Source organism: Rhinopithecus roxellana, chromosome 2 (assembly GCF_007565055.1).
Source record: "Rhinopithecus roxellana isolate Shanxi Qingling chromosome 2, ASM756505v1, whole genome shotgun sequence".
Lineage (NCBI taxonomy): Eukaryota > Metazoa > Chordata > Mammalia > Primates > Cercopithecidae > Rhinopithecus > Rhinopithecus roxellana.
In genome coordinates this window covers 153,772,217-153,784,316 of record NC_044550.1, presented here as the reverse complement: position 1 = coordinate 153,784,316, position 12,100 = coordinate 153,772,217, and the positions used below count along the sequence as shown (strand labels likewise).

General features: G+C 43.5%; 1 protein-coding gene across 2 annotated transcripts in view; it reads right to left on the bottom strand.

Moving 5' to 3' along the window:
- Window positions 1-12,100, bottom strand: part of USP46 (ubiquitin specific peptidase 46) — a 69,298-nt gene that overhangs the window by 35,419 nt on the left and 21,779 nt on the right. The window contains exons 2-4 of one of the 2 annotated variants that reach the window (XM_010369009.2): window positions 5,149-5,229; window positions 2,053-2,266; window positions 123-352 (exon numbers count right to left, since the gene is read on the bottom strand). In XM_010369009.2, coding sequence (XP_010367311.1) covers window positions 123-352; window positions 2,053-2,266; window positions 5,149-5,229 — 525 coding nt within the window. The remainder of the gene's footprint in view (window positions 1-122; window positions 353-2,052; window positions 2,267-5,148; window positions 5,230-12,100) is intronic. The other variant, XM_030922457.1, reaches the window with a different exon arrangement.

The window sequence follows — 12,100 nt, the reverse complement described above, 5'->3', positions numbered from 1 at the left end:
AGGATCATTTACATACACTGCAGATAACTGCTAAATGCTATAATACCACATTGCAATCACATGCAACATAGCCTACATAAATATGAACACGCGAGTTACATGAGAGCTCCCCTAGTACTTACAGTTTCACAGTTCAAGCATCGAGTTTCATTGGTAAGCGTTCCCTGAAAAATCTCATGGACCCAGGTGAGTTCTGGTTTATTATTTTCCGCAGGTTCATTCATGTTGCCATTTTTTAATTTTCCATTTTGTTTTTCCTGTTTCTTCTCCTCCTGCAGGATGTCCGCAATAGTGTTCAGCAAATAATTTAAAAATTCATGAGCATCCTGCTGCATGTAGTTATCAAAGAGATCTGGAAAGGAGAAGGTGGTTATTTCAGTCTCTGCTTCTTGAAAAGCAAATGGACGTAGTTAGTGTTACATGCCATACTTAATTTTTTTTTTTTTTTTAGAGACGGAGTCTCGCTCTGTCGCCAGATTGGAGTGTAGTGGTATGATCTCAGTTCACTGAAACCTCTGCCTCCCAGGTTCAAGAGATCCTACTGCCTCAGCCTCCTGAGTAGCTGGGGCTACAGGTGCGTGCCACCATGCCCAGCTAATTTTTGTATTTTTAGCAGAGACCAGGTTCACCATGTTGACCAGGATGGTCTTGATCTCTTGACCTCATGATCTGCCCACCTCAGCCTCCCAAAGTGCGGGGATTACAGGCGTGAGCCACCGTGCCCAGAACCCACACTTCAATTTTTATACTGAAAGGGTGAACAGGTATGGAATATAAACATACTGATCTCTACGAGGCAGCTTCAATGAGTAAGTTTCCAAAGAATTTTTTTAATTCATTTCCACTTTCCACCACGTACCAAGAACAAAATTTCCCGTATCTCCCTAGTCATCACATTTATATAAAATTACCAAAAGTTCTATTTGTTCTGCAAAGGAACAGAAGTTACCAGATAAGTTCCCTGATAAAATATCAATTTTTAATATGATGTAACTACCAATGATCAATTAATTATTCATTGGGTAATTTATTCAGAACAACTAGGGTGTCTTCCCAAAGATCATATCAAACCCTGGACCAGCCTGGAAGCAGCCTAGATGAAACACAGAAGGGAGATGAGGGATATGTGTGAGCATGCATCTATCTGATAGTGTTCTGAAACCAAATACAAATGATTCCAGAAGCCTACTGCTGCTCCCCGCCATAAGGACAAACAATCAAAAGATGAATGCAGCTGTGAACCTTCATTATTAATCACGTTCACAACTTGACAGAGTGCTCTGTTTCCTTCTCCACTCAAATTAGTTTTATTCTGGTATGTATAAACTGTAACTTCAAAATATAGCAATCAAATTAAAAGAGATTTTATAAAACAAATACCTGATTAACCATGCACATCTGATGCAGGAAGGCTGAATCTAAGATAAATAGTAATTGCAATAACAAATATCTTTATAGTCATATAAATTGCCAATACAAAACTTCTGGAATATGTACCTAGTTTCTACTACCTACTCCCCAAAAGAAGATAGAAAAACCAGAAAAATCAGGACTTTTAAACATCATATAAAGCAATCAATTTGATATCCTTCAATTACCTTAGGCAAATGAAAATCAGAGGTATGATATTTAAAACAGCAGAGGCTCTGATTAGATAATAGGCACTTATTTTAATCACCTATGATAAGTGTATAAACCTAGTACTATTTTATTCAATTATTGCATCAACCAATTTAGGCCAATAAGTATCCCACTCAGAAGGCTGCCTTGGACACTTTTCTCTCTTACAATGATACTGCCCAGAATGGAGCAAATAAAAAGGTCATTCTAAATTGGAATAATAAATGTGCATTTTTAAGCATGTTTCTAACCCAGTTTTGTTTTATGTTTACTGGGCAGAGAAGAAATGTTTCTTAAAAAATGACACCGAGTAGTTAACCATGCTTATTTTCCCTTTTCGAAAAAATCTCAGCTCTTCCTTTTGAGGAGATACAGAACCATCAATTCTCCTTATTTCAGAGGCTTAAACACATTATACTGCTTACTACTCACCATTCTCTTTTCTCAGCCTTGAAATGAACTTCTTTGGTGGGATGACGCCAACCTTCTTCTTCTGCGTGGCAATGCTGTGGAAAAGGTCCGCCAGGCACGTCAGCAAGTTTTCCTTCTTCTTTTGCTGGGCCTTGTATGCCAACACATTCTCCCGGAATGGACGGCAGAAGTACAACGCCTGAAGCACGGAATTACAGTAGCATGTGTTTCCAAACTGCCAAGGGACAACAGGGATGGTTCAAGTCATTGCCTGGGGATAAGCCACCTTTGGAATAAGTAGTGAGGGTGAGAAGGTCCCCACTCCATGAACTGGCCTGGATGTCCCTGTATTGGAATCCAGTTCACCGTATCAGAAAACTAGTTAACTACTCTAAACACCAGTGACCATCTGATCCACAGAGAAATGAAGAAAAATGCACATCATTCTGGTGCTTCTCTAGCCCATCAAAGTCTCAAGAATGATAACAAGCACTCTGCCTCAATAAAGAGTCTAATGAGACCTGCTGGTGCTTAAAAAAGAGAGAGAGAGAAGCGAAAAAAATCTACATAATGTGGAGACTCAGGAAAGCAGCTGGCTAAATAAAAGATGCACATTGCAACACATCAAAACTCCCACGACAGGGAAAATAAAAATCTGAATCAAAGAGAAATCCAGTAATTAGGAACCACTTGCTCGGCTGAAACAGCCTAAACTGAACGGGGGCTGGTTTTCATTTTTCAATATTCCAGGGCTCCTGCCCACTGGCTCAGACCACATTTCCTCACTTAACGCCGAGCAACGCAGGCAAAAATATGCTGCCTCATGTCACTCTCCCAGCTTCCCACCCTCTGGACTTCTAAATGGCCCTTGATCTTGCCTCTGCCAAGGCAGCAATTGTGCCAATACCATACTACCCAAGTTCCTAGCCTGCAATCACATTAGGGCCCACCCAGTAACATTTTATCCTCTCACAAAGCATGGATACTGAGATTATTATTAAAGAGGGAAAACGTCTCACTGATTTTCAACTGACTGTAAGACCACCTCTGTAGAAGAACACAGCTGAGACTATCACTTTAGAATTTTTCGTGCACAATAAAATTTAAAGAAAAAAATTCTAAGGAAATAACTAACAAGATTAATAACAGATTACGAAATGCTATGTAGGATTGAAATAGAACACGAACACCTTCTCAAAACTGGTTGTTGGCTTGTGTGTCGTTTAGCCAAAAGCGAGACAGATGCTCTGCCATACTTAACATGACATTTCTACGTATGCTAAGATAGAAGACTTCCTATTTTTATATTTTAATCTACTTTGACACAATTATGTAACAGGAGACAAACCTCTTTGTACAGAGACGCTGGAACTTTCATAAATTACCATTCAAAGGGAACATAAATGAAGCTATTAATAAACACAGATCCCACAATCCTTACACAAACTAGGAAATGGCCTTAATTCTTTCTTTCTTTCTTTTTTTCTTTTCTCCCCCTCTCCACAATCTGCATTTGTTATTTTTCTTAGCCAGGGCAGAATTCCCATGCCTTGAATAACTCACTTCACAGGGCTAAGCAAAGGCTTGTGCACAATGGCTAAAAAGTTTGTTTTAAAATTTTAAGTCAGTATTTCACCAACACAATGCCCTATATTCCAGGACTTAGCTTTCCTCCTTCCATTCTTTTCTCTTCTATTCAGTATCTCACCTTTCCCCAGACACCCTTCAGTAACACTTGGCCCCAATTCAGTGGATAACTCCTGGGAAGGGAAAGGAACTAACATTTACCGAGTGTCCACAGTATGTCTCAGCTTCATGTCAGGGTTTTAAATAGGCGCTCTCATTTACCCTTCATTATCACCCAAAGGGTAGAAGCCATTATGACCCCCATTTTACAGATGGGGAAATGGAGGCTCAGAGAAAGCAAGTAATTGCCCAAGATCACACAAGCTAGGGAGTAACACAGGCAGAATTCAAACCGAAGTCTGTATTATTAAAGCCAATGTTATTCCTATTATGTCATGGGCAGCACTTACTTGCAGAGAATATTTCCAGCTTTCCCAGTGGAAATTACTATTTACCACACCTGGGCACTGACAGACTACGTTCAGCATAATTATTCAGAAAACCAATTGTTTATGAGTTAGTATTTGATGTCACTTAACACCTATATCACAGAGAAAAAGGATCAAGTGAGGAAGAAAGCTCATGAGGATAGAGGCACACCGCCTCTACCGTGTTACTACTCCGTTATCATCAACCTACCAAGGAAGCAGAGCTGCTGGGTCCAGCCTTCTACAAAGGAGGTTACTGCTGAGCACAAAAAAAATGAGGCCAGGAATTTCTGAGATAAAATGGTCCCAGTTTTCCCTCCCAACCTGTCCTGCTTCAGGTATACCACCAACTTACACTGTTAAAGAAAGACACTGGCAATGTGCTGGTAACGTTTTTAAAACGCTGGTTGTACTGATGCAAACTTAAAGAAAGACTGGCTAAACAGTTCATCCAGAGGACACAGGGAGAACATATAAAAGCAGATTTGGGGCCTGGTGCGGTGGCTCACGCCTGTAATCCCCGCACTTTGGGAGGCCAAAGCGGGTAGATCACCTGAGGTCCGGAGCTCGAGACCAGCCTGGCCAACATGGCAAAACCCCGTCTCTACTAAAAAATCAGCCAGACATGGTAGCACATGCCTGTAATCCCAGCTACTCGGGAGGCTGAGGTAGGAGGTGGAGGTTGCAGTGAGCTGAGATTGCGCCACTGCACTCCAACCTGGGTGACAGAGCAAGACTCTGTCTCAAAACAGAACAAAAAAAAAACAGATTTGGCTACAAAGACTAATGAAGTTATTATGAAAGTTATGTGTGCAAAGGAAATTCCTTAAAGCATGGGGGGGGGGAATGTAAATTTGACCCAAAATGCAATAATTAAATGTTTTTTGCTGGGACAACTCATACTTTCAAAAATAGGTTAAGTTGCCTCCTCCCCAACGCTGGCATTCTACTAAGGAGCATAACCAATCATTTAAAAATTGGCAGTGATAAAAATGCACTTAGAGTGGAGTTGCTTCATATACCCTAAAACATTTGATGAAAATAAAACATTTTACATACTTACATTGACCAATCCGAAATAGTGTTCATTGATTGGAAACTGCTCTGGACCAATGTCTTTTTCCAGAGCAGAGGCATTGGTGCCCTAAAAGAGAAAAATAGCAAAAGTTCTGTTGCATGTAAAATAGATGAAAAGTAAAATCATACTTAGAAGAGTCTACTATTGAGACAAGCATCTCCCCCGGTCAACATGGTATTTGGTGATGTTTGTGCTGAAGGAAAATGTGTCAGAAGTAAAGCAGAAGAGCAGTTAATAATGTCAGCCTTATTCTTCTCCTCATTGAACTTATTCATCCCCTCAAACCTAATCTACTTGACTTCAATTTTCTTCCAATTAGAAAAGAAAGTTTGAGATAGGCAAATGAACAAACAATCGCCAAGAACTTCTGAATAAGGAACATGGGCATTTCAAATAGCTACAGCAGCTTTTGTAATATTTGATGGCATACAGAATCATATTACCACTATCAAAGTCAATGTCTTCATTTTAATAAAGATTTACTGAGCACCCACTAAGCCAGACACTGTTCTCTAGGTCTGGGCATGGATAACAGAACAGTGAACTAAACACACGATGCCTGCTCTCATGGAGTTCGCATTTTAGCAGATGAAGACAGACTGAAAGGAAAAGTGTGCTGAAGAGTTTATTTAAAAATAATAGTGCAGGGGCTCGGTGCAGTGTCTCACGCCTGTAATCCTAGCACTTTGGGAGGCCGAGGCGAACGGATCACTTGAGGTCAGGAGTTCGAAACCAGCCCAGCCAACATGGTAAAATCGCATCTCTACTAAAAATACAAAAATTAGCCAGGTGTGGTGGCAGGCATCTGTAATCCCAGCTACTCAGGAGGCTGAGACATAAGAACTGCTTGAACTCAGAGGCTGGAGGTTGCAGTGAGCCAAGATTGTGCCACTGCACTCCAGTCTGGGTACAGAATGAGACTCCACTGGAAGGGAAGGAGAAGGGGAATGGGAAGGGGAAGGGGAAAGGGAAGGGAGATGGATGGAGGGAGGGAAGGAGGGAGGGAGGGAGGGAGGGAGGGAGGAGGAAGGAAGGAAGGCAGGCAGGCAGGAAGGCAGGAAGGCAGGAAGGCAGGAAGGCAGGAAGGCAGGAAGGAAGGAAGGAAAATACTGCAATGGAGAAAAATAAAGTAGGAAATGTGGATGGGGAAGACAAGGAGTAAGGATGGGGGAGAGGTATGCAGGCTGTAGAGGGTGGATAGCAGCACTTTTATTTTTTTATTTTATTTTTTGAGACAGGTTGTTACTCTATCACCCAGGCTAGAGTGCAGTGGATTATGGCTTACTGTAACCTCAAATTCCTGGGCTTAAGTGATCCTACTACCTCAGCCTCCCAAGTAGCTGGGACTACATGTGCACACCACCATGACCAGCTAATTTTTTTTATTTTTGGTAGAGACACGGTCTCATTATGTTGTCCAGGCTGGTCTCAAACTCTTGGCCTCAAGCAATCCTCCCACCTCATCCTCCCAAAGTGCTGAGATTATAGGTGTGAGCCACAATGCCCAGCCTGCACCTTTAAATAGAGTGGTCAGGGAAGGCCTTACTGAGAAGGCAAATGTCCAAAGAATATTGTAAATAGTGAAGAAATACAAGTTAAAACCTAACCTTTCCCAAATGCATCAAATTGGTAAGCCACATGACAATCCGACATGATAACAGCTACTGGGTACACCTTCTATGTGCCACGGACTATGCTATTTATGCTCACAACAATCCTGTGAGGTAAGTACTATTACTATCCCCATTGCACGGACAAGGAACTTAAGACTCAAATGCATTTAAGAATTCACCTAAGGTCCATTGTAAGTGGTAGAGCTAGGACTTGAACCCAAGAGGCAGACTTGAGAGTCCACAATCATAAGCAAATGCTGTACACAGCAATTCTAATATTAAACCTTTTGTTGAGTCCCATTAAGGGTCAGTTACTGGCAAATGATTATCATCACTTCACAAGACCTGAATGAGTCTTCTAGGATTAGGAAAAGTGACCCAAGTTCAGTCCAATATGGTAAGTAGTTTGGGAAGCAGGTAAAATAAGACTCCATTTGTACCATGGACTCTATCATCATTCTAGAGAAGGCTCTGTCTACCTTCGCAGGCCATCATGGAAGACTAACAGCTCACAGAAACTCAAGACTTGAGAGACAGGTATTTTTAAATGAATAAGAAAAAAGTTTTGGCTGGACATGGTGGCCCACACCTGTAATTCCAGCACTTTGGGAGGCCAAGGTGGGCGGATCCCTTGAGCCCCAGTGGTTCGAGACCAGCCTGGGCAACATGGTGAAACCCTGTCTCTACAAAAGATACAAAATTTAGCGGGACGTGGTGGCACAAACCTGTAGTTCCAGCTACTCAAGAGGCTGAGGTGGAAGGATCATCTGAGCCTGGGGAGGTAGAGGCTACAGTGAGCTGTGATGGCACTATTGCATTCCAGCCTCGGCAACAGAGTGATACCCTGTCTCAAAAAAGAAGAAAGAAAAGAAAAGAAGGAAAGGAAAGGAAAGGGGAAAGGAAAAAGAAAAGGAAAAAGAAAACGAAGGAAGGAAGGAAGGAAGTTTCATTTTTTTTTTTTTTTTTTTGAGACGGAGTCTCGCTCTGTCGCCCAGGCTGGAGTGCAGTGGCCGGATCTCAGCTCACTGCAAGCTCCGCCTCCCGGGTTTACGCCATTCTCCTGCCTCAGCCTCCCAAGTAGCTGGGACTACAGGCACCCGCCAACTCGCCCGGCTAGTTTTTTGTATTTTTTAGTAGAGACGGGGTTTCGCCGTGTTAGCCAGGATGGTCTCGATCTCCTGACCTCGCGATCCACCCGTCTCGGCCTCCCAAAGTGCTGGGATTACAGGCTTGAGCCACCGCGCCCGGCCGGAAGTTTCATTTTTAAAAGTTGATCTGCTGTTATTATTTATTCTGGACTCACAACTGCCATCTCCTCTCGCAGAAAGAAATGACCAAAACATAACTGAGAACCAGTCAAAATGGCCACTTGTCCCTAAGTAAACACTAAATGCAAAATGACCCTCCTCAGACCACAGAACTACAGTAGAAATGGCACACAGCTTCCCCTCATCATAACATCCTTCAAATTCCACTTGTTTCCTAGGTCCTTAATACTGTTGCACCAAACTAATAACTCCCTTTACCTGTCATCTGAGACTTAGAGTTCAAGGATCATTTGTGTCTAGGATAGTTTCCATGTTTTTTCATTAGTCACTGCCTTCACAATAATGTGACACTATATACAAGGCTGAATTTTTGAAATAACATATCAAATTACGGTAGGACTTTATAGTGTAGACAAAAATCACTAAAAATTTTCAATAAAGTTATATCTCAAGCATAAATCAATGTAAATAATGCATATTAAATATACCCCCATAGCCATTTTTCAAGCAAAATTAGGATATATGGCTTAGAGCCTAGGAGGAATATCAGATATAAAAGTATAGCACATGGAGACAGATACCATTAAATCTTTCTTTATGAGGTAGGAACATTCAAGTTAATCCATGATTTTTGCTATTTGGAAATTCTTAGGTTCGGTTTGCTTCTTCTACCTATCTTAATATTTTCCCATTTTGGGAGGTGGCAACCTGGAGGTGGAGGTCATGACTCATACAAAGGATGGCAACCCAGGGGCCAGTGTTCAAGAGAAATACACTGGAGACAGAGGCCTGGCCCACTCAGGCAGGAAGCTGGGTGTACCACAGCACAGCACAGCACAGCAAAAAATCAAAGTGAGCTCTCTGTGCCTTCAGTGAAACCTTGCTCTACTCTGAGGTCAGCACTTCCTCACCACCCCTCAGGTTGAGTTGCTTGGGTCTGGAAGGGTCATGAGGAGAAGTTGGCTGGGCCCTGATCCTTGGCGCTGCTTCTAGACCATGATACCCTCACCTTCCTGTAAAAACACTTCCCTTTCTTTTTTTTTCTTTTGAGACGCGGTCTTGCTCTGTCCCCAGGCTGAAGTGCACTGGCTTGACCTTAGCTCACTGCAACCTCCACCCCCCAGGTTCAAACAATTCTCCTGGGCCGGGCGCAGTGGCTCACGCCTGTGATCCCAGAGCTTTGGGATGCCAAGGCGGGCAGATTGCCTGAGATCAGGAGTTTGAGACCAGCCTGGCCAACATGATGAAACCCTGTCTCTACTAAAAATACAAAAATTGACCAGGCGTGATGGTGGGCACCTATAATCCCAGCTACTCGGGAGGCTGAGGCAGGAGAATCACTTGAACCCAGGAGGCGGAGGTTGCAGTGAGCCGCGATCGTGCCATTGCACTCCGGCCTAGGTGACAAGAGCAAGACTTTGTCTCAAAAAACAAAACAAAACAAAAAAAATTCTCCTGCCTCAGCCTCCTGAGTGGCTGGGATTACAGGCACCCGCCACCATGCCCAGCTAATTTTTGTATTTTTACTAGAGATGGGGTTTCACCATGCTGGCCAGGCTGGTCTCAAACTCCTGACCTCAAGTGATCCACCTGCCTCGGCCTCCCAAAGTGCTAGAATTACAGGTATGAGCCACCACGCCCAGTCAAAACATCTCCCTTTCTGAGGTCTATAACTCCCACCACTGTAAAGCTCCCTCCTTGCCCCTCTTCTTGGCTGACCCCAGCTCATGGAAGACCTACACTTATACTACAACTCTTATCATCCCAGGTGATTTCAACACCCATGAGCCATCCCACACATGATCTCGCAGCAACTTGATGTCCTATTTTTCAATTGTCTTTTATTTCACTCCACTTTTTAAAATTCCATTACACTTCAGCTACCCCTCCCACAGACACCCTGGATCTGGTCATCACCCTGAAATCCTCAAATGCAGCTGCCCACAATCTACCCAAACTCAGCTGTCAGCTGGCTGCTTCTACCTCTTTTTTTTTTTTTTTTTTTTTGGCCTCCTTATACCCTCCAGGCAATGTTACCACTGGCTTCTTTTAAGCCCGCAGTCCTAGCCACACCTACATCTCTCCAGAACCTCTAGTCCTCTACTTTCTCATTCAGCTTTGAGTCTGTGGATAACGGATCCAGCTGCTCTTCTAAATAGCCCTCACCCTGCCCTTTGGCCATACCATCTGGTAAGAAAGCCAAGCCAGTGTAAACCAAACATTTTCCTCTCTGAACATACACCCAGACAAATGTGCAATGCTAGAGGGAAAAAAAGTCAAACAACCAAGCTGACTAGATTCATTGGAATGCCCCCATTTCAAGTGGCCCACAACAGGTCCCATATTCCAGGGTTTCTTCAGTGCATTCCCTTTCCACTCCACAGTGCTCATTTCCAGCGGTCCCCAAGCTCCTCAAAACCTTGCCATCCCCTTGACCCTTCTCACTGGCCTTCCACTCAACAGAAAAAAGCAAAACAAAACATTAACTGTTAGACAGGGACTCCCCCAACTTCCTACATGCCTCTTTCTTGCTAATGACAGAGAGGTCTCTCTTGTCCAAGGGCAATCTCTCCTCCTCTATCAGATCCTTCCCATCAGCATTTAAACATGCTCCAGCTCCCATATCAAAAATATACACACCCACACTGCCCCAAACATCACCTCCAGTTATCAGGTCCTCCTCACTTCCCCCTCAGAGCTAAACTTTCTTAAACAATTGTTTATTCTGAAACATTTATGGATGAATCAGATGATTTCTGAGACGGGTCTCAAACAATCTGGTGGTGAGGTGAGGAGAAGTGGGGGTTGGGGGGATAAAGCTATGTTGTTGAAGTTGAGTGATGGGTGTGTAGGAGCTCACTGTGCTTTCTGTTTATTTTTCACATATATGTATATAGGCAAAATAGTAGCCCCCCTAACCTCCATAACTAGAGAATACATGACCTGACATGGCAAAAGGAAATTCAGGCTGTAGATGGAATTAATTTGCTAACCCAGTGACCTTACAATAGGGAGATTGTCCTGTATTCTCCAGGTAGGCCCAATGGGATCAATCACAAGGGTCCTTCCAAGTGAGAGACAGAAGAAAAAGAGATCAGAGTGAGGCAATGTGTGAGGTCTCAGCTCGCCCTCACTGGCTTTGAAGATGGAGGAAGAGGCCAGAGACCAGCAAGGCAGGCAGCCTTTGGAAAACAGGAAAGGCAAGAAAATGGGTCTCCTTTCAGCCTCCTGGAAGAGCACAGTCTGGCACCACCTTGATTTTAGCCCGGTGAGACCCATTTCAGACTTCTGACCTCCAGAATTGTAAGATCAAAAATGTATATTGTTTAAAACACTAAGTTGGCCAGGTGTGGTGGCTCAAGCCCGTAATCCTAGCACTTTGGAGTCTAAGGCGGGCGGATCACAAGGTCAGGAGTTCAAGATCAGCCTGGCCAATATGGTGAAACCCCCGCCTCTAGTGAAAATACGAACATTAGCCAGGCGTGGTAGCAGGCACCTGTAGTCCCAGCTACTCGGGAGGCTGAGGCAGGAGAATTACTTAAACCTGGGAGGCAGAGGTTGCAGTGAGCCGAGATGGTGCCACTGCACTCCAGCCTGGGCAACAGAACAAGACTCTATCTCAAAAAAAAAAAAAAGACACTAAATTAATGGTAATTTGTTACAGCAGTAATAGTAAATTAATACAAAATGTCTCAGGCGTTCCATAATAAAATCATGTTTTTCTTTTTTATGAGACAGGGTCTCACTCTATTGTCCAGACTGCGGTGCACTGGTGTGATCTCGGCTCACTGCAGCCTTGACCTCCCAGGCTGAAGCAATCCTCCCACCTCAGCCTTCCAAGTAGCTGGGACTACAGGTGCGAACCCCCACACCTAGATAATTTTTGTATTTTCTGTAGAGACAGTTTTGCCATGTTGCCCAGGCTGGCCTCAAACTCCTGGGCCCAAGCGATCTGCCTACTTTGGCCTCCCAAAGTGCTGGGATAACAGGTATGAGCCACCGCACCCAGCCTCCTAATAAAATCTCAAGACTTGTCTCTACTTCCTCATCTCCAAA